General features: G+C 41.9%; 1 protein-coding gene across 28 annotated transcripts in view; it reads left to right on the forward strand.

Annotated features, from left to right (window-relative positions):
* The window catches only part of rimbp2b (RIMS binding protein 2b), a 142,833-nt gene that overhangs the window by 116,276 nt on the left and 3,603 nt on the right, over nt 1–22,954 (forward strand). For 9 of the 28 annotated variants that reach the window (XM_030417502.1, XM_030417490.1, XM_030417492.1 and 6 more), the window contains 14 exons: nt 3,073–3,224; nt 5,054–5,725; nt 6,028–6,177; nt 7,993–8,154; nt 10,275–11,054; nt 12,199–12,307; nt 12,791–12,916; nt 14,143–14,324; nt 15,181–15,349; nt 15,520–15,582; nt 15,830–15,933; nt 17,598–17,624; nt 18,149–18,220; nt 19,450–19,584. In XM_030417502.1, coding sequence (XP_030273362.1) covers nt 3,073–3,224; nt 5,054–5,725; nt 6,028–6,177; nt 7,993–8,154; nt 10,275–11,054; nt 12,199–12,307; nt 12,791–12,916; nt 14,143–14,324; nt 15,181–15,349; nt 15,520–15,582; nt 15,830–15,933; nt 17,598–17,624; nt 18,149–18,220; nt 19,450–19,584 — 2,903 coding nt within the window. Of the gene's footprint in view, nt 1–3,072; nt 3,225–5,053; nt 5,726–6,027; nt 6,178–7,992; nt 8,155–10,274; nt 11,055–12,198; nt 12,308–12,790; nt 12,917–14,087; nt 14,325–15,180; nt 15,350–15,519; nt 15,583–15,829; nt 15,934–17,597; nt 17,625–18,148; nt 18,221–19,449; nt 19,585–20,453; nt 21,591–22,954 lie in introns of those variants that run through there. The other 19 variants (XM_030417501.1, XM_030417503.1, XM_030417504.1 and 16 more) reach the window with 14 other exon arrangements.

Here is a 22,954-nt window from a genome sequence, read left to right on the forward strand (position 1 = left end):
GCTAAGATGAAAATCATGGTTAACAGCTTAATGTTAGCATCTATGCATTGTTATTGTAGAGTGTTAGCATGTTATCATGTTGCATTTCGTATTTTAGCTCAAAGCGGCTCCCTACCTGAGTACAGCCTCGTTAATGTGGCTGTAGATCATTAGTACTGGTCTTCAACTGATTTTTAGGCCCCCTGGGGGCCATACAAAGTTTTTGAGATCAACTTGTTTGCCAGTTGTGACTTATTTAAACATGTGGTGGGGCAGGTAACATAGAGGTTGTTTATGGGAGCTTTTCATGGAAAAAAGCATAGGCTGTGGTTAAACAAGGTTGCTGAGAGCTCTCTGACCAAAGCCTTATTTTTCTTTCCACAGTCAGTTTGTAATGTTTATGTAAAAGAAGATTTTATGACAAAGGGTAACATTGTTCTCCTGTTTCCTCTCAATCTTATTGTTGGCCTTGTACTGTAATATTCAGTTCTGTTTCAAAGTCATCTGATATTTCACAATGAAGGCCATCTGATAATTTATATCAAACACAGCAATCTATTTATCTAATCTGCCAAATGCTTTGAGCCCTTTACACTTACAAACGTGACAAACATCTCAGGCATTTTCATTTTTCCCCAGCCACTTTTAGACTGCCCCTGAGGATTTCAGTGTGTACTACTGCAATAAGACTCATGCAAGTCCAACAAGAAAACGTCGAAGAGGGGTTTTCTGAATAAAGCTACACAACACTGGAAACAAGTCTCTTGAAGCCAAACTAGTGTAAATAGCGAGCGTAGGTCTCTGGGATTTCATTTCCCATGAGGCTCGTTGATGCTTTGCTGCTGCCAGCACTAACTCGGGTCTCACAGCCTGACTGCCTCACCACGGGAAAGTGAGAATGTAATAAGAGTGACGCTCTCCACAGCCAGCTACATTTATGCCACTGTTTTATGTGTGTAGATGTACAGGCACAGTTTAGTTAGCCAGTTGTGGATGCAGATAAAATGTGGTTAGGCCTGACATATTGTTGCTTTTTATAGGTCTAAGTAGTCAGGCACTTATGGAACAAGCATATACTAACATACTGAAAAATACAAATAGAGAAGCACTGTGATGCAGTGGTTTGAGCTGTTGCCCCACAGCAAGAAGGCCCGTGGTTTGAGACCTGACTGGGGCAGGACCTTTTCTGTGCAGTGTTTGTTTGTTGTCTGCGTGGGTTCTCTCCCGGTACTCTGGCGTCCTCCCAGAATCCAAAGACATGCAAAAAGTCTGCTGTCTAGATGTGTCTGTGAGCGTGAATGGTTGTTTGCCCAATGTGAGCTGGATAAAAAGATAAGCAGTTACAGACAATGGATGGATGAAAATTCAATGTAATATATGACAAATCTGAAAATGAGTCCAAATATATTTTCACAATACATGACAATACTTATTAACGATGACGATGTTGTCATTATGCTTAAATAATACAACATTGATAATAAGATTATTTTGATAATATATTCGTTACATAGTGATATGAATTTAAACATCATAATATTATAAAAGTACTAGAAAACAAAAGAATACTAGAATCTTTTACAATATATATTAAACAGTAATGGTTTATATACTTGTGAAAATATAGAGAATAATTCATTTTATAATCAATTGTACGTCAATAGTTAAAAACAACTCTGTACTCTCCTCGACTCCAGGTTTTTACTCCTTGCTTAAAACACAAGCCTGTGTCGATTCTCAATTATTTCAATTTATATGATATTACAAGGTGCAAATGTTGTCATAACATATAGTTTACACTATATGTAAAATACATTTTCAATGCATAAAGAGTTGGTGTAGTTGTGTCCCTCCATGTGTTTATTTGACATGGAGGGAGTGCAAAACTCTTCAGGTGCCAGAATAAGACAGCAGTTCAGAAAATGACAGCGATAACAGAGAGATTATGAAGGCAATGAATAATATCTATGTAATGAATAGAAGAGTGAAAGGGATGGAACATAGGGAGGACACAGAGAGTGAAAGAAAGAAAGAAAGAAAGAAAGAAAGGGGAGGACAAAGAGTGAAAAGCTGAAGTTTGAATTGACATTTTCTGTTAGCAGCTGACAAGCTAACATGCTTTGAGTTCATTAAATGATCCGTCTATTGAACATGTTAATTAGACGTGTCTGAAATGGTGTCAGTATCTGTGTGAACAACTGTTGTCAATAAAGAGGGCAGCGTCTAGAGGCTCTGTAATAGGCTCTCACACTCAGCATGTGTTCTTCAAAGCAAGTGGCTTCATTATTAGTGAGTCCATATTTGTATTAATATTACTTACAGCTTCCAATTCACCGCCTGCAAGTCAGTGTCTGCTGTTTGTGTCCAGTGTTAATGAAATAGGCCCCACTGAAATGTTCATTTAAAGTCTTGGTTTAGTTCTCAGAGGAGCTTGTTTGTGACAAGAGGAAATTAAATCTCCAAACAGATCCTGCTGCTGTTCCAAGACTGTGTGTCGTCTGCTGACACTCAGCGTAGAAATGTGATCAAGATTGCATCGATGTAGATTCTCAGACACACAAACAGCTGCACATTGCAGCTCAGAGATACTGCTGACTGCATCTGCTTGCCCTCTCTCCCCATGTCACTGCAGGGGAGCAGCAGCCCTGCACAGATGGGGATGTTGTTTAGTATGCAGGCAGCACTTACAGATTGTGAAAAAAGCAAACCATGTTTTTTTTTTGTTTTATTATGCCCATAGAATATTTTCAGTGAGAATCTGGAGACAGGATATTGCTCCACGAACACTGATGGCTGAACGTTGGCAAAACATGCTTTTTCAAACATTTTAGTGAAATTGAGAATGCTTTTAAAATACTTAAGCATACATAGTGTTTTTGATACAATTCTTGGCAATACCACAAGATTCATCTTTATAAAGTACTTTATATGTAAGATTTATTAAGCAGTTATTGAATGTGATACCACAGCACTGACATCAGCAATTTCTTTTTTCTTTTTTTTTTTTTTTTATCAAACAGGCGAAATGGTTTGTTGGTGAGATATCTTTTTTTCCTCTCTTTTCTTACCCAGTGTGTGTGTTGTGCTCCCCAGGACCCCCTCTCCCTCCCCAGGAGGTGCAGGTTCAGTGTGGTCAGACACCCGGGCTTCTGCAGGTCAGATGGAAGCCGCCGCCTCTGACGTCTTCAGGAACCTCGAACGGGGCCAGCGTGATTGGTTATGCGGTGTGCACAAAGGGACAAAAGGTACCTCATGTCAGACAAGTCATTTTTGTGTGTGTTACAGTGCTTAAAAAACCTTTGCCTGCCTCTGTGATGACTTCTGTGAGCAGTGCTCTATTGCCACCTCCTGGGGAAATTACATAATGCTGATTTTCAGCCCCTAGGGACAAACATGATAGTGTCAACTTTAAAGGAGAACATCATTAGACACCTTAGCACACAGCACGGTAGCGTGTATGACTCAAACTGAATAAAAAAGTAGTTAAAACAGTGTGTTTGTGCAAGGAGCTACTTACCTGTTTGTTGACATCCGTGTCTTCCGGTAGCTAGACCAAACTAGTCAATCCGTCGAGCGTGCACTTACTCCCTCACTGGCGGAGACGGAAACGTATTCCAGCATTTTCGTGCTTATGTTCATAATGTACATGTCCATGTTACAGCCTGTCATGAGCCATGAGCCTTACAATAGCCTGTTAAGCCTGTTAAGTGCACACTCGATGGATATGCTAGTTTGGTCTAGCTACCGGAGCACACGGATGTCAACAAACAGGTAAGTAGCTCCTTGCACAAACACACTGTTTTAACTACTTTTTTATTCAGTTTGAGTCATACACGCTACAGTGATGTGTTGTGAGGTGTCTGCTGATGTTGCATAACTTTTGGTGTGAGATGTGGAGTATGTTAAGACGCTTAAAACACAGTGTAAAGTTCTGACCCCATGCTGTTAGCGTTCAATGCTAAGTCTCCGTTCACGGAGCTCTGTAATGGCTGGACCAAATTTGTTCACTTCTTCGGTACTGGCAAATCAAGGGTAGCTTGAGCAATGAAGCTGCATGTTTAAATCGACCGAAGTTCTCCTTTAAGTTTAAAATAAAATCACCATGCTGGACTGATTAAAGAAATAAAGTGGCCATTTTCTAACAGATTTGAGGTGGGGGCTGTAGCTGAGGTTTAAACATGGTCCGTTTGATGAACTGGACACAAAAAATCTCTGTGTTATGATAATCAGGTATTTCTCTCGCACTGACAATTAAGAAAGCTACTCGCATTGATTGAACATTTTATTTCATCCATTTTCTAGTGAGTAAATTTATCTCCAGATCACAAGTTACTTTTGTCAGTATCACAGAATAATAAATGTTATTGTCTTGACATAACAAGATCATTAATTATGAGAAAATGACTTTATACGTTTCATAAGACGGGACCATGTCATACACACTGCTCTGTGGGATGGGTTTTGGGAGAATCAAAGCCAACCACATGAACCTTTTATGAATTCTTGCCATTTATGGGAAAAGGGGTACACATTGGGCACAAAATGAGTACAATAGATGCATGTAGATGTAGGGGTGTCATGATTCTCCTGATCCAAAATTAGATTTGACTTTTTTATTTCAAGATCATGATTCGATTGATTCTGGATTTCAAAAATATTTTCATTCAGCACTGAAATGACTGCTATTGTTATAGTATCACATCTGGATTTGTCCAAAAAGGATCTATGTCAAAGAAAATAAACCCACCATCAACACTGTTGAATGCAATGCACAGAGGATAAGTGTCTGGAAGTGTAGCCACAGGCTACCAGTAAGCTAGCTGTATTGCCCTTTAGTTGTTGTGTTTTTAGTTTCGGATGAACATCACTGGTGGAGAAGGGCTAAATACACTGGGAGAATAAACCAGTGCTGCTTTTGATTTTAAATTTGAACGATTTTAGCCTTAAAATAGAAATCGTGACACCCCTAGTAAATATGTGTATATGATGGTAGGGTGACAGAGTAAGTGTTTTTGCATGCTAACATTCTGAATTGCCCTTTGGTAAGGACTCTCTGGTTCCTTTGTGAATGCAGATAGCAGAGGTCTTGTACCCTACAGCAGACTATGTGACCGTGGAGTTAAACAGGATTCAGTGTCTGGAGGCCAGGGAAGTCATTGTAAGGACGTTATCGACACAAGGAGAGTCCCAGGACTCTCCTGTTGCCACGATCCCGCACAATCTCTTGGGCTCTCCGCACCTCTCCCGCCGAACCACTGCACCTCCCCACCCAATCCCCCACCCACAGTCCCATCCAGTGCACTCACAAACCCATCCTCCTTATCCTTCAACATACCCCCCGAATCACCCTCAGCCCCAGGTACAGCCTGTGCCACAAGCCCAACCCCACACGCTGCCCCACGCACAGCCGCACTCGCAGCCCTCCAGCCACCCGCCTCCTCATCCCCCGCCCCAGCCTCATTTCCAGCGCCACCCCATGCCCAAGTCCAAACCATTAATAAGTGCCAGAGAGCCAGAAACCAAAGAGCACGAGGTTGGCCTGCGATCAGCCCAGCCCTGGGAGCGATCCCCCTCTCCGCTGCCTCCCATGCGCGGACCCAACCTGGAGCCACCACACTTCCCGCCTAGGCGATCGCCCTCGCCTCAGAGGATCCTGCCGCAGCCTCAGGGAGTCCCCATCCCCAACACCATCGCCAAGGCCATGGCCAGGGAAGCTGCCCAGAGAGTGTTTGCAGAGGGCAACCGGGTGAGTTGGTATTTAATTATAGGACAGTATTTATCTCAGCATGTGGAGAAATCTAGTATTGATCCTGGAAATCGTTATATCCATTGTGCCATGGATGATATACACAATATATATATATTGCTTAAAAAAAGATAGAACTCTTTGTCTTTGGTATTATTAAACTCCTTTGCCAAAAGTGAAAATGGAAATATCTCTCTCAATGTTTTGCTTGGTTCCAGAAAGAAAATGGGATTTTAGGAATATTAAACTAAATTATTTTGATGTTTTTTCCATCTTAATTACTACAATGTGTTTTTTATCAGGTTGAGAAAAGGAATATCTTCAGTGATCGAGGTAACGCCTTGCATCCACTCAACTCTGACGAGGAGGAGGATGGCTATGACTCTCCTCATGCAAGGAGGAGAGGAGCCTCGGTGGATGAATTCCTTAGAGGCTCAGAGTTGGGCAGACAGGTACTTTACAGAGAACACAAACAAGCTTTGCTCAGCCAATCAATCAGCTTGAATCACTTGTTTCTAGGAAGAATATTGTAGACTTATTTGTTTTCCAGTCGTGTATAAACAAAAGAAAATTATAGACAGCACTCTCATCAAATTGTTGCCACACGGCTGTTCAGCAAGACACCCTTCCTCAACGTGTATTCTGGCAAAATCACAGTGAAACTACACAAGTGTGCTAATTATAGGCTATCCAAAACTACACAACAGATACATCCCAATAGGGGCAATGTGTATCCTTTTAAAGGAAAGTAAATAGAACAACAGAATAGCACCTAAATCTCTCACAGAAACCACATAGCACATATTTGGATGAACCAGTCATGTATAATCTAGCTGTGAACGGAAATGTTACTTTGGCAAAGTAAAACTGCACATTGTGCAGCTATACAACAGTCTGCGACAATACACACAATATTATACCAATATTTAATAATGAAAGCTACAAGGACATTGGAGGTGATAGCTGCATTTGTACTTTAATGGCGGTGTCCAAGTCTTTAGGTGACATCTTTAGTGCTATTTAGTCTCTGTAGAGTTTAGACACTTTCTTTCAACTCTTTGGTAATCACATACTGAAGATTTCCATGTCATCCACCTCCAAAGATGTCACAGTGAACAAGGTTCCTACAGCTCCTTCTAGTCTGAAGTCTAAAAGGGTCTTAAATTAAAAAAAGGGAAATTAAGATAATAAATTGTCTTGAATTCAGTATAAAATGCGTCTAAGGCTAACAGGAAAATTGTCATGCGCAAAAAAATTATACTTAAGTGCACTCGGTTTATACTGACAGTATAAGTATACAGTGAAGTCTGATTAATTCTGGCTTATACTTTGCTCAATCTTTTGCTCATGATATACTTCACTGTTCAAACCCCAAGGTCTTAAGTATTCAAATAAACCTTGTGGTGTGTATATATATATATATAAAAATATATATATATATACACACATATACACATATACACACATATACACATGTATATGTGTGTATATATATATATATATATATATATATATACACACAAACACACACACACATACACACATACACTGTGTACACTATATTGTTGTAAATAAGTTGTGTACTTAAAGTAGTACTTACACTTTGTACTTTGTATACTTAGAGGTATACTTTTCATGAACTAAAAAATGGACACATTTAGTCCCAAGAAGTACTGAGGCAGTGCACTTACATGTATAGTACTCATACATTGAGGTTGGGGTACTTATTACATAAAGTATACTTAAATATATTCTTAAAATATACTTGAAATCAACTTAAGTTCACTTGATAAAATTAACTGAAGTATACTTCATTTTTGTAAGGGTAGCTAATAAGTAATGAGCCAGAATGGGAATATGTGAGTTATGGTTGGCAGGAAATGAAGCAGGGTATAATTAATGCCCAAAGACCATGCAGGTTAGGGACCATAGGGGGAAAGCTGTTGAATCCCACATGAGCAGAAACAAGTAGGGCAATGCTAAGGGCTAAATTGTTTGTTCGTAACACACCTGAAACTTCCTCTGACTTGGCAGCTTCACAAGAATTTGCATTTAGCAAGCATTTTGTCATCGCCAAAACAAAAGGCAGGGGGGCTATGTTTGTATCAGATAAATAGTTTTTTTGGTTCTAAATTATATTTGTTGAGGACTTACAAAGGTCTTTCATAGCCCCTAATTTTGACTTGAATTCTGCAAGAGCCCTGATAAAACTATGAACTTGTTGTTCTCTACCCAATATGCTTCTTTTCTACTTCAATCTCCCTCAGCACCATCATCACCACTACAGCCACAGTGAGGAGTACCACACAGAGAGCAGCCGGGGTTCTGATCTGTCTGACATAATGGAGGAGGACGAGGAAGATCTCTACTCTGAGATGCAACTGGAGGAGGGCCGAAGGCGCAGCATCAACTCTCACAACACTCTTAAGGTACATTCTGCACAGTAGTGACTAAGGGGAGGGCAGAAGAAGTTGGGGTAGCCGGAGGTTGAGGGAGGGAGGGTCTGCCCACTGCAGAGGGAACAGCTCTCTCTCACAGGCTCCACGACCAGGCCCATCGTGGCTTTGCCTGGCTGAGCTCCCCCGCCTTGCCTTAACCAAATCAGCCTCCCCTCTACAGCCTTGCTCCTCCACCCCGCCCCTCCGGCACCGCTTTATTCATTTGAGACTGAGCTTGCGGGAATGGCTGTGTAAATATAACAATATAGCATGCTAGTGGGGGGAGGCTCTACACTAGGAGCAGAACGTTTTATAAAGGCTTGCATTGCATTTTGATGCTCTTAATATTGCACCAAAGAAGAGTTACAAGTGTAAAAGCCAAATGTTAGAATTTCATTTTAAATTGCAAATTGACATTTACTGTGTTGTATCAAAGGGTCATGCATATGACGTGCATATGGGAATCTCATTTAAGTGAGTACTTAAATGGAAATATTCACTTTTGTTTTGTCTGTCATGTCCTAATGTTTAATTTTTCTATGGATGTAGAACATTGTCGGTACATGATCCTGTCTTCATTTCAGTGGGGATGTGTGGATGTAAAGCCAATCTGCTATCATTATAGAAAAGTATCCTGTTGTGAGAGTAAGGTGTACTGTAGTGGCTGATTGGTCCTTTGTAATAAAGTAGACTTGCTATCAGAAGCAAATCTCATTAAGTTATCTCCGTTTCTGTCTAAATACCTGCACAAAATGGGGTGTAAAGTATATTCTTTGGTGTATTTACCCTTTAAATACACCAATACAGCATCTCCTTCTCGCCACCATCACCTATTTTGTAAATCACTGTTGCATTTTATCCTTCACCCTTATATTTCTGTAAATAAATTACTTCAAAGTGTGTATAGTTATGATGTAAACATTTTAATTAAGTATTGTTTAGGAAATTATTGAAGGAATAGTCCTCTTATTATCTACTTGCCCTCATTTCGACGTCTATTAAACATTTCTAGAGCTTAACAGCTAAATAGCCTTGTAGCATTTTCACAACTGAAGTAGCTGAGGACTTGTGTTAAAGAAAAAACCAAAAAAAAAACAAACATAAAAAGCTCCATACAGCTAGTCTGGTGTAAACCAAGTCTTCAAAAGGCCTCAAATAGATGTTATTACACCCGTTTTTAAGCCGATGTCATTGTAGCTGATAAGCTAAAAGTGTTAACGCATACCACGTCTGAAGTGGGTGCCTGAGCTCAACATGGCATCAAGGGTATAAATGACGTCTTCTCAAATCATTTTGGGATCTCGGGGGCTTCCGGAGTTTTGGATTTCAGCCAGACTAGGTTTATGGAGCCATTTTACTTTTTTTTTTTGCGCTTTAAATCATGTCCCCATCTACTTCAGTTAAAGCTGAACCGCTGTTTTGCTGTGAAGCTCCAGAAATGTTTTGTAGACTACAAAATTCCCCTGATTTTCCATCGGCCTGGGGATGGGTAGATAATGACTGAATTTTCATTTATGGGTGACCTGTTCCTTTAAAGTGAAATTTCCCTCTCCTTTTTTTCTGTGAGCACATGGAAGGTATTTGTGTCTGTCTGACTACATCTGAAGTGTCCTGATGCAGTATGGTCTTAGCAACTGACTCTTCTACTCACTCAGCTTCATGTTGTTAATTCTTTTTGCTTTTTTGAAGACTTATTTATTCCGTCCACATTGACGTTTTCATGTATCCCTTACCTGTGGCACAAACTAAGCCTTTTACTTAATGTTTGTCTGGATATTTCTAATTTATCACAAGCTAAGTACCTTTTTCCACATCTAACATCCGTGCCCACGCTCAGTTTATCAGTTATCCATCCATATTTGAGCCTTTGCAGATTCCTGTTCAGAGCATGCCATTTTCTTCTCACGGAATGAGAATGCATGTCTTACTACATTGCCACAAATAACTAATTCTGTCTTTATTTTGTCTTTCCCCCCCATTTGTTCTATTCACATACTGTGTTGTTTCCTGCTTGTCCTAAAACCTTCGAAAAACTTTCAACCTTTTGACCTTTTGAATTGACTAACTGAACTGTGAAATTGTGGAACTTTGCCTCATGGTCATGACTGAAGGCATATTACAAGCGTCAGGACTTAGCCGAGGAAAGAGACTGCTGGGACCTCCAGAGGGAGGTTGTAAAGCAGAAGTCGCTCCGCAGCAAACGTCTCCACAGCATCCCTGAGGTGGCTGAGGAAGAGTTGGACGGCGTGGACGGCATGGGCCAGCGCCTGTGCTTTGAAGACGGCGGGCGGCCGGGAACACCACACACTCAGCGGAGGATGTACGCCCAAAACTCCCACATGTACAACCATCTCACCCACGGCAAGAGCTCCCGTCACCTGCAGCGCCAGCGCTCCTCCCCTCGTTTCACCGACGGCCGCTATGGCTACAATCCAGACGACCGCAGTCATGGACGACCCAACCGCCAGAACACCAAGAGTCCTGACAGTGGGTTAGACTGTGGCAGTGAGGAAGAAGGCTCTCTAGGCCGCAGTCATCGAGGCTACTATGTTCATGGGAGCCCCATGCGGGGGCCCGTGCACATCATTCACTGTGAAGGCCCAATAGAAAGGCGGGCGCTGGCGATGGGTCGTAAAAGAACTCTGACCCGCCAGTGCAGCGTGGAGGAGGAGTTCTCTGATGTGCCAATGAGTGCAGCCAAGTCAGTACACACGGGTGACTTTAGGAACAGGGACCACTTTGGGCCTGGTCGGGAGGCCGGGCCAAGAAACTACTCCAGGGACGGGGCCCTGAGCGAGGGCCGGCTGAACGAGCTGGACAGGGTCTATTACAGCCCCCACAGGGAGGCTAGGGCCCAGTCTTTGTCCAGGCTCAACCGGGACCAGCCGCTGGTGTGTGATTCAGACTTTCTGCTGTACTTTCTATCAGCAAGCTGCAGCCATTCTGTTTCATTAATGTTGTCTTTTTCTTTATGATTTAGCCCCCCCCCCCCCCCCCCCCCCCCCACACACACACACACAGTTGTTTTTGTTTTATTTGGCATTTTGTTTTTCATTTGTTTCGAGTATCACATGTTCATGGTTGGTCTGATTTGATGTTTTATTTTGTGTAAATTACTTTGCTTGTACTCAGACTGTGGGATGGTGGATTTTAAAGTAAAGCTTTTAAATACCTAAAGGCCATTTAACCAAGTTTTGACTTCTCATGTCTTTGAGGGGAAAGGTTCCTTTTAAAGGAAAGTCTCTGTGCAGTGCATGGGGACATGCTGCTCCCGTCTCTACTCCCCCTATCCACGCCTTCTCTCCGCCAGCTGCCAACTTCATTTGGTGCTCTCAGTGTCTCAACCTGCAGAGCTGCAGCTGTATCACTCCACCCTGTGCGTGTTGCTTTATCTCCTGCATCTCATTGCTTCACGTACAAACAAAAGACCAGATCAAGACTTTTGCTGCCTGCCGTGATTCATTTAGCCATCAACCCATGCACATCCGCTCTCGATTATCTCTTTCACTTGTTTAAGCAAAAAAAGTGATCTTGTTCATCATCAGTATTCATATATTAAATGTGTCAATTGCTGTAATGCAAAGCCCCAGGCTGAAGCTATAATGGCTTTGCTAATCTAACCACATCTTTGTCCATTCTCAATAAACACCCTTTCTTCTCATCCCCCCCTTCTCTCTTCTTCACTCATCGTTTTTGTCTTTTATACCATCATTTGCTTCTTTTCTCATCAAGGAGCTGACATGCACAGAACAAAACAAACCAAACAAATGGTCTTTAGCTTAACATCTGAACCTTCCTAACTCCCAGTCCATGTTGTTGTGTTGGGGTTGATTTGATTTACTTGTTTTGATGGATGGATTTTTTTTTTCTTCTATTGTTTTGCCTCCCTAAGGACAAATGGAAGCCACATCATTTGCTCTTATGGTATTTTTTGTTGTTTTAACAGGATGGTGGGATTCTTTTAAATGTTTAGTCATCTTGAAAATGCAGGCAGTTTGTTTTTTAACGTCTCTGCTGTTGTTTTTCACTCTAAAGATCATTGGGAACTCACCATCACACGGAAGCGCCGATCGTCTGGACCACTCAGGGAGGAGGCTAGTTCACATCGGCACCCCCCCTCAGCAACGGCCCATCCCATCCATTGGTTAGTGTGGTCACCACATGAGGAGACGCCTCATCCCCACCTGCAGGGCCACTGATGTTTGTGCTATTTATACCATGTGTTTCCCTTATCCATGTGAGCTGAGCTGTACATCTCGCCCATAGAGCTTAAACAACCATGTAGTCCTTATTTTATGTAGCTGTCCATCTTTGGCAGCTGGAATCGCCAAATGTTCACACGCAGTTTTGCAGGAAAGTTATCCCCGATACACCCCCAATGCCTGTGTTTACTGTGGGTTAACATGTTGACATGACCACCCAATTTGATCTCCCTGCAACAGAGCAAGCATTGCTGTTTTACACCCAGTGACTCCAGAGTGAAACCTGTTGCCTTGTACACACTTCCCCACCTCAGGGCAACCTCATCATCCTACTGTCTCAGCATGAGTGAATGGGCCATGGGGTAGAGCAGAGTGTGTGTGCGGGGGATCTCTGACCGTAATGCTGTGATTGGTGTCTTCTGTAGAGATCACCATGGACAGTAACAGTGAGGGGAGTGAGGGGAACCTCTCACCCGTCAAGGAGGATGTTTACTATGGCAGTGTAGCTCGGCGCAGGATATGGCGATCTATGTCCTCAGAGGATCAATATGGTATGTGGTGCAGCTTCTCTCCAAGATGACAATTCACCTTGACAAGGTCAGAAAAGGCAAAGAATCGTTCTTGAACACATGCAGTGATATCACAGTGGTCTTTGTTCTGTGCTGGACAGTCAGCTGCTTTGTTTAGTCAGCTTAGCTTACCTTAGCTGAATAAAGCTGACGGGGGAAGACAAGACTGGCCACTTTTCCCGTTGCTGGAGAATGAAAATCCCTTCCCTGTATGTACTCCTTCCTACACCTTCAATCCCAGGAAACTCACTTACTCACTTACCCTGTTCACCCTCCATATTCAGGCCACTCTCTCACCCCACCTCAACTTAGCCCAACCTCCTCTTCCACCTTCTCTTTTCCTTCTCCTCCCACCTTCATTGGCCAGCAGCCCGTCTTCTTTAATTTTGCATGAGCCATTTACAATACGGTGAGAAGGAAAGAAACATTACTCGATGGGTTGGTGCATTCTTGCCTTGTTGGTATCGCTCGGTTGCACATTCATTAACTCTGCTGCCATCAAAATCGAAGCACATTTTACATCTCCCAAAAAGCGCATTTCAGTTGCTTAGTTAGCACTGGTTGCAGAGCCGCTGAGCCATTCCTCAGACTTACAATCTGCCATTTAAACATTTAACATGGTGATCCATGAGAAGCATGGGGAACTGATGATTCCAGATGTATCCAATAAGCATGACGGTACACCTGCATTTGTAGGAATGCAGCCCTCATCATGTCTGACTCCGGAAAAGCATGCATGTTGATCAGCCTCTGTGAGATAAGGCAGTGAAACAGCAATGAATAGTGCAGTGTTACTTGTGTCCTCCTGGTGTGCACAGTCATTCAGTATTCCCTTGCACCCCAACAACCGCTTGACATGTGTTTCCTGTCTGTGCTGTGTTGTTCTGTGTTCTGATGTTTGGTGACTATCACGCCAGCAAGCAGAGATGTGTGAACGAAGAACCCTGTTGTTCTACCATTGTGCAGAGCGTTTATTGTTAAATGCATCCTTTGCTTTTAGTGCGTGAAACAACAGCAGAATTAAAGGAATTAAAAAACCAAAAGGATAATTATCTCATTCGATTTCTGGCTCTTTTTTCACACACGCACCTCATCGCCCTCTCCCCTGTCAGCTCTAACAGAGAGACATCTTCTGCTCTCATTGCCTCTACAGCCAGCGTGGCTGTATAAGGCTGGTAGTAGCAGCAGAGGCCTCCTCTATGTTTCAGACGGCTATGGCGGGCGGAGGCACGGGCGGGGACGGCGTTCCCTGGATTACTATGACGAGTCCGAGCCGGAGGAGCTGACCCGCGTGTTTGTGGCTCTGTTTGACTACGACCCCATGTCTATGTCGCCGAACCCTGACGCTGCCGATGAGGAGCTGCCTTTCAAGGAGGGACAGATCATCAAGGTGGGAACTTTATCTCTCTCTAAAAATGATGATTCATTCTGCCAAACTGCACCTGCCAACCATATTATTGGGCAGGAGGAAAGGTCGAGTGTGCATCTACCCATGGGCTACAGTCCAGAGAGTCTGCCATGTAAACATTAATGTCATCCTCGTCAAGCTGAGCTCTAACATTAGCTAGCTTAGTTGACTAGCCTCTAGTCCATGAGTAGCAGAACACTTGGAACTTCTGCGCAGCATTACAGTGGATGGGTGCAGTTCAGTATCTGGCTTCCACTAAAGAATATTTTCATTGTCTATTAACATAAAATGGTGAAAATGGCAGTCAGTGTTATGTGTGACATCCTGAAATGTATCTTTTGTCCATAACCAATGATATTCAGTTTACTGTCATACAGGATTAAAGAAACCAGATAATAATAAAAAGTAAAGGTAAAATGTAACATGTAATCTGTAAAGTAACTAGTGACTCAAGTTATCTAATGAATGTAATGGAGTCATTACTAGGATATTTACCTCCATAATGAAGTGGAGTGGAAGTATAAAGTAGGAGAAAATTGAAATACACAACTACAGTTACCTAAAAGTTGTACTTGAGTACAGTACTTGAATAAATGTACCTAGTTACATTCATTCACTGGTTGAGCTCCATCTCGTCTCATTATATTAGCGAGAACCAAAACAATCTAGATGGATAAATGGCACTATGCATAAGAAAAAATTGTTTTTGATTGTTAAGTGAACTGTCCTTTTAAACAAGATCTTAGCCAGTGCATTTAAAATGACTTTAATATTAGTAGTCATTTCAGTCTTCAGGTTTTATCTGTACTGGTTTCTTTACACTTTGTTGTTCCTTCAGGTGTTTGGAAATAAAGACACGGATGGCTTCTACAGGGCAGAGATCAGAGACCGAGCGGGTCTGATCCCTTGTAACATGGTCTCAGAGATCCAAACAGAGGATGACGAAATGATGGACCAGCTACTCAAACAGGGTTTCCTGCCACTCAACACTCCTGTGGAGAAGTTAGGTGAGACATCATTTTCCTACAGGACCTCCTCAGCTATTTGTTTTTTTTTCTTTTTACTTTGCTCTTACGCCCTCTGAGACTTAACGTTCTGCTGAACTGTCTTTAGCTGACATGATTCTCTTGTCCTCTATCCTCCCCTCTTAATTATGTTTTTCTGCTTTCCTGTAAAGTGAACTGTGATCGTTTCAAAGATGGCCGCTCAATAAATCGCAGGTCCAGAAAATCCAAGAGAGGTCTGTGTCCAGTGAGATGCCCTTCTGCTTCAACTTTACTGCTTTTTTCACTCCTCACCATCCCATCTGTGAAGTGCTTTTAGCTAGTTTTCTCTAAATTGAAAACATATGGAGTGTTTACCTTGCAAGCCAGATGATCAGATTGTTGGAATTGCTGGAAAGGCATTATGTACCGTCACATCTTTCAGTGAAGCTTTTACATTATTCTCAATTATTAGTCATTTTTCCTGTCTTTTCCTCTCCGCAGAGAGGAACAGGCGAAGTGGCCGTCAGCATCCCACGTCAACGCGGAGAATGGTGGCTCTGTATGACTACGACCCTCGAGAGAGTTCCCCTAACGTTGATGTAGAGGTACTGCACTCCTGTGGCTCCAGCTGTTCACTTTATCATGACCATTCTCTGTCACCACCATCATGTTGACAAAAATACAGTCAAAGGAAAACATATGTTGAAATGACGATATTGTATTTGTGATTTTGTCAATTCAGAATTTAAAGGAATAGTTTGACATTGTAGGAAGTAAGGCTGCAACCTCGCTGGTCAAAGTTCAGCAAGGTTGAACTGCACGTAAGCCAAGATGTGAATTTGGTTCGCCACCAGAAGGGAATGTTTTATTTGCCCATTCGCTCGTACAGAATGGAAGTGCATTAGAGGCGAATGCCACTGTATTGTGACCACTCCCTCAGGCATTAGGAGTCTGATTGGTTGCGGTTCAGGCAAGAATATCAGGACAAGTCATCACAGGCAGAGCACAGCAGTTATTGTTATCAAATCCATTTGGATCCATAATACTGCAGCCAAGATAGCTGCTAATTTTTAAGCTACTTCCATTCTTTATGCTGAGCTACGGCCTAGCTTTGTATAAATGGACAGATAGAGCGGTAAACTAATACTTTAACTCATTATTCAACCCAATATAACTAATTTTTCAAACTTGACCAACCTGAAAGACAATTTTCACAGTAATTTCCAAGTACTGACAAGACTTGCTCCCCTCCCATAAATCTGGAAAAAAAATCCCTTTTTCTTTTTTTCCTTATGAGATATAAACATAAATTAATCAACTTTCAAGGTGCTGGTTGGCAGATTGTGTTACCTTTAGACAGCCAGGCTAGCTGAATATCCCTACTTCCAACAAAGAGTTATTCTTGTGTTCCCAGGTTCCTATATGTTCCCCAGCTCTAAAGTAAGGGTTATTTGACCTAAAAACAATAGGAGAGATACATTTTAGTATCATAATTATTTAATCCTGGGCCCTGTATTTGCACGTTTTATTACCAAAGTAGATTGCCTCAGCTAGCAGCTGTGGCATGGCTGCAATGTAACCCTTTGGGGCAACTCTGACTGTCAAGTTACATCCACTGACAGGCTGACGACTTTATCCTAATTTTGTGTTTTGTGACCAGATACACAAGTCTCATTCAAGGAGAAGTCTCGCTCTGAAATCTTGCATGATGTGAGTTGAGCAGACGAAGGTGGAAAAACAGGAGTCAGACTTGGAAAGTGGGGTTTTACCTTGAGGAACTGCCAGCAAGTATTTATTTCCAAAGTCATGATTGTCTTAGTTAAATGATTTTGACAATCTGGAGTGTAGACGACTGTAACAACTCACCCTGCAAGCTTTCAGAGCAAGACTTTTCCTTGAACAAGAATTTTTTTCAAAAAATATTGTATTAAATAACAAAAGGGTATCTCTGACAACATTATGGAAATGATTCCTCCACAGACACTCAGAATAACACCCTGAGCCTGTCAGTTGCACAAACTAGCATGTTCAATTAATGTAATTTTATTGTCAGGGTTGCCCCCAAGGATTATGTTGCAGCCATCTTCTAGATGTTGAACTATTCCTTCATGTGTGAGTCAGGGCAATGTGTGCACAGGTGAGGTTGGATGAGGGGCTTCAGTTAGCACTGTGTAAGATAGAAAATTAAATTACCTTCGCGTTCTGTTTTTTTGCCCCTCCCCCCCGTTCACTTACTCTCACCTTTCTATTGGCACTGCCACCGACACAGTATGAGGGAAACAGACTGAATGAGGAGGTGAGTGAGGGTGAGGAGGGTACAGTACTGTCTGCTCTGTGTGTGTTTCCTCCCCCGTTTGTTGGAGTGCAAACGAGGAGGCGGGCGTGAGATGAGGGGCCCCGACCCTCTCTCCCTGGTGGTCATGATTACAGACCCTCATGCATTGCCTGAGCCAGCATCTCCCCTCCTCGGTTTGGTCTCTTGTGTCGACCTGTCTCCTACATACTGTACATACGCTCTGTTTGGTTTGTGTGTTCTCAAGAATCCCATAGGAGATATGTGCTCAGTGTGTTGCAGTCCTGTCTTCAAAGTTCAAACATTTGATGCATTTACAGTTGCAACAGTCCGTCTGCCGAGACTGAATTGAAACTCATGTTTAAGATGCATCACATTGACTTGGAGAAGGAAGCACAGCATTTCAAACTCATCAAACCCCAGTAGATTTGGTGTAGTGGAAAGTCTTCGGTAAACTCACACTGCTGTAAACTAGAACCAAAGTACAACAGGCCAAATGTGTCTCAAGGTCCATTCTTCTCCAACAGGCTGAACTGACCTTTTGTGCCGGTGACGTCATCACAGTTTTTGGTGAAATAGATGAAGACGGCTTTTACTATGTAAGTAACAAACATTTTTGTCTAAGTATCAATGTCTGTTTTGTTCTTTTCTGACTATTTAGAGCACAGTGTATCCCTACAGGTGTCCTACAGTACACACACATTTACATTTAAAAAACACATACTCAAGTAAGTATGGTGATAATCTTCTATATAGTTCCTGAAACTCGATGCTAACACATGAGAATTACCACGAACAGAAATTAGCAACAGGGCCGTGACTTTTCTATCTCGACAATTGATCAATTTTATTTCACATGCTTAACAACGGTGACTCAACATTGTACACTCATGAGCTTCAGCAACATCAAAACTCCCCATGAGTTTACAACCACCACTAGGGGGAGACATTGTGAAGCCCATAGAGGGTAGTACATATACAGCGTATATTTAATTTTCCATTTTACTTATTATTGTTGTAGTTAACGGCAGGAGCGACCCTACGCCTTCAGCAGCTTACACAGTTACTTTGCCTGTGTTTACATGATTGTTGCATTCAAAAGAGTTGTTTGTGTATTTATTAGTCTAAAAAAAGCTAAGATTCACTTAAACACCTCACAGTTACTAGGGGCTACAGGGAAGTCAGGCAGTGTGCATTTATACAGAGCCAAACCTCTGAAACACTTAAAATTTACATTTTTAAATTTAGATTGCTCTAGCTGGTTTCTACAATCTTACAAACCCTGGCTTTTAATATTGTACTTACTTATACCCACTTGTATATTCAATATAGCAATGATTCTGTTGAAAAAATACTGACAGATGGTGATGTGTAATATTAATATTTTTATAATTATAGAATCTCAATAGTTAATCAAAATAAACCAAATTGGCACTTGAAGTAGATCACCACAGGAGAGATGGCCCTTGTATAAAACTTGGCTGTCTACAATATGCGGAGCAAAACGTAGTTAATACAACACTCCTTTTGTCCATCAGATAAGATGTTTCGTGTCCTTTGTCAGACTTAACATAATTAATTGCCTTATACTACCATCATTGTAGTAATACAAACCTGGTTGAAAAAGGTCAAAGTTCCCATCTACGTATTGTGATAGTATCAAACCAGGGAGAAGCACATTGTCCCAGTCATAATATAAACAAGTATGGGTAGAAATTGTTAAACTATAGGATATGGATGTGAACAGCACTCCACCAGCTGGTTCATGGGAACATTAAAGTTGATAGATACAGCAGAGAGAGGCTCACTTTCCTTCTATACTCCACAGGGTGAACTCAATGGACACAAGGGACTCGTTCCTTCCAACTTTCTAGAAGAAGTGCCTGATGATGTCGAGGTTTTTCTCACTGACTCACCATCTCGTTACACCCAGGACACTCCAGCACGGATAAAGACCAAAAGGGTACATGCTCCTTTGCAGTACTAGCCCTCTGTCATCCATTTACTCTTTTCAGTTCCCTCTATCTCCTTTAGTTTCGTGTCCGTGCGTGTGTGTGTCTCATTGAAGTACAATGGGATTTCTGACCTTGGAGCATTACACTGTAAATAAATAGATGTCTAAGAAATCTATGAAAAAAATAAAACTTTAAGACTTATACTTGACAGAGGAACTTTTATTTTTCATGTTTACTGCTGTAAAAAGGGGGAAGTTCTGCATTGTATAAAAATACATGGATATATTGTATTCATAAAGCATTCTCAATGAGAGTAAACGAGTCCTTTGACTTTTTACTTGTTCTGTCATGTCTTGAAAACAACAGTTCACACTTTTTGCACATGCTTATTTAGCATTCTAACAGATGCTTTATGAATATAGTCTGTGTTTGATCTCCAATAATTTCTAATAGAGTAAATAGTTTTGTTGTACTGAAAGATGAACTATGTAGTCTGTAGCTCAGCATGCTCTATAGTCCAGATGCATGAATTCTCAAACATTTTATATAAGAAGAGAAGTCTAGTGTAGTACAACTTTTGTATCTGCTCCTGAACAACGCCTTGTTTTGTATATGCTTTCTTGTAAAGTAGCACGCAAAGGTCACTTAGCGTATGTTGCCATCAGAGAATAATTTCAGAAGTAATTATTTACTAAATGTAAATATGTGATGTTATTTTCGTGTTTTAACAAATAATGCAATTGTTGAAATATTATTAGGTGTCATCAGATATTTCTTTCAGTGTGTTCTAATTTGCCATTGTAATAGTGCAAACTATTGAAATGCCATCACCATATTTTTTTTTTTATTTCTTTTCCTCACCCGCTTGGCAAAACAGAAGAAGAGTGTTCATTTCACACCTTAAAGGCTCTGTTTCCGTCACGTAAGTGAGCAACTGAGGATACCAAGATTACGGTCCCCTCGTCTAATGCAGATGACATGGGTACCCTTAGTTTCTGGTATGCCACATGTGTACTTTATATGACATTCCTTTACATAGCGATAGGATCTTCTTTGTGTCACCAAAACTCTCAATACTGTCTGTTGGTTGGAGATCGTAACCCTTGCCAATGCATTAGACAAGAAGTATGGTATCTTCAGTTGTTTCTCTGAGTGTTGTACATGAAAATGTCCGTCTCCTGCAATAAGTCTCCTGCTGTAACTCATGGTAAGCTAAAAGGCCATAGTTGTACAATTGTGCTCAATTATAAATAAGTTTAAATCAAATGAATGGTACTAACATTTAGACTACCTTCAGTGCAGTGTGACATGCTGCATCCTAGACAGAAATCCTACCAATTCTATGCAAAAACCCAAAGAAAAGCATAAAACCTTTTTAATAATCGTCATTTGGTTTACCCTGCTCTAACCACATTTGGAACCCTTTTCTTTTATGTAGAGAATGATTAAAAATACATGTATGAAATACTTTTTTTTTTTTAATTTTGGTTTTTAAATAAGTGCTAATTTTGTGAACCAAGATGAAATATCTAAGTTATTGATTTAAAGTGAGACTATGCACTTCTTTATGAGCAGCGGCTCCTGCAGCTACAATTGACTATTATGGGATAATGCTAAATTGCTACACTACTTTTTAGAATTGAGATAAAATGCTAGTTACTGGAGTAGTATCAAAACATGCGACGAGCCACACAATCAGGGAAATTACTCAGTAATCCAGGTCATACAGCGATATTTACAGTTTTGCTAACACTGGCCACCACAAACTACTGGTGTTACCAGACTAAGTAGGGCTTGAGTAGTAAGTCTAAGGCGCAACAATTTTTACCACTAATCATTATTGGTGAGTGCCGCATTGCCGCTCAGAACAGAGTTACAAGGGGAAGAGGTTGAAATTAGAGCTGTCCCAAACGATTATTTTTCAAATGATTAATCTAGCGATTACTTTTTCGATTAATTTAACGTTACATGACCAAACAAAAGTAACGTAGTAACTGTAACTGTCCATGGTAACTTACCGCCGTTGTAGGCGGAGCAGCGTCTGTCCTCCCGCCTGTCCTACCAACTCTTCGTCACATTCCTGCCCGAAAAACAGCATCTGTCACCGGCAAAAACCCGTAACTCACTCAAGTGGTTGTGTTGATAGAAATCACGGGATGGTCAGCCCTCCCGACCGAGACTATTGAGAGTGAGGAGTTGTCGTCATGGTACAAAGCCCCTCCCTCGATCTCGCGGGATCTTCCCCCTCTCCGCCATGATGGCAGGATGCCGCCGGCAAAACACGATTGTTTACGTGTGTTCTTAACTCTGTAGTAGAGGAGGTTTTTACAATTCCGCACTGTTTTACCATGCCTGGTAGTCACTGCTGCGTTAAAAACTGCTTCAGTATTGCCTCTGCATTTACACTCGGGTACGTTCTCTAAAAATGTCTTTTTGTCAGTACAACGCTGTTTTCACCACCTGGAGGCTTGTAGATGGCCAAGTCCTGCACCCAGCCACAGCAGAAAGTCTCGTAACTTTCCAAAGACTTGTGGCTTTTAAACTCCTGCATTGTGTAGTAACTTACACCAAAAACAAGGTAACTGACGATGTCCATGTATGTGCATGGAGGTAAATGATCCAGGTCTCTGTGCCATTCCTCTGCAGGGAGCTCGTATGGGTCGATATTTTGGATGTCCGAGAGCTTCTCCAAATACCGCTGTTATGCGCTTGGTGTGAGCTTGTTCCTGTAAGGTCCCTTTTCTTTCGCCTTATCTTTTTGCATTGCTTTACTTTCTTCCTTTTCTTTCTCGTATTCGTAGATCCGTCTCTGTCCCGCCGAAATAATAAATGCGCAGAAATTAAAGAGCTCTGGACTGTTTAGTCGCGCCTCTGTGAAGTTCTGCAGGCGTTGCCCCTGACAACCGATAGCGTCTCCTACCATCATGGCCGACCGGCTCAGACCCCACCCAAATCAGCACGTGACTCCTCAATCTCAATAGTGAACTTTCCCCAAGAAAACAGCCTCTGTCCCCGCAAGTGACAGAGTCACGCAGCGACATGTTTGCTGTTGGAACAACGTAACTCGTTCATCTTCCAGGATGTTAAGGGGGCCGGATTCTCAATCACTACACATTATAAACGGTCCGCTGGTTTAGAGTGACAGGGGGGACACCTGGGAAACACCCCGACGTCATCATCATGACGTGTACCGTCACGGAGCGGCAGCGCAGCTTTCTGTGTGAATTACATGGCGGTTCGTCTTTATTCCAGCGGTGCTTCGCTCTGTGTGAATGACCAACGGTGGAGAACTGACGAACCGCCGCTGTGGCGTTAATGCAGCGTCTCTGTGTGAGAGGGGCTATTCTCAGTCTCCGCAGGTACTACCACTTCCTGTTT

Source organism: Sparus aurata, chromosome 5 (assembly GCF_900880675.1).
Source record: "Sparus aurata chromosome 5, fSpaAur1.1, whole genome shotgun sequence".
NCBI classification, from domain to species: domain Eukaryota; kingdom Metazoa; phylum Chordata; class Actinopteri; order Spariformes; family Sparidae; genus Sparus; species Sparus aurata.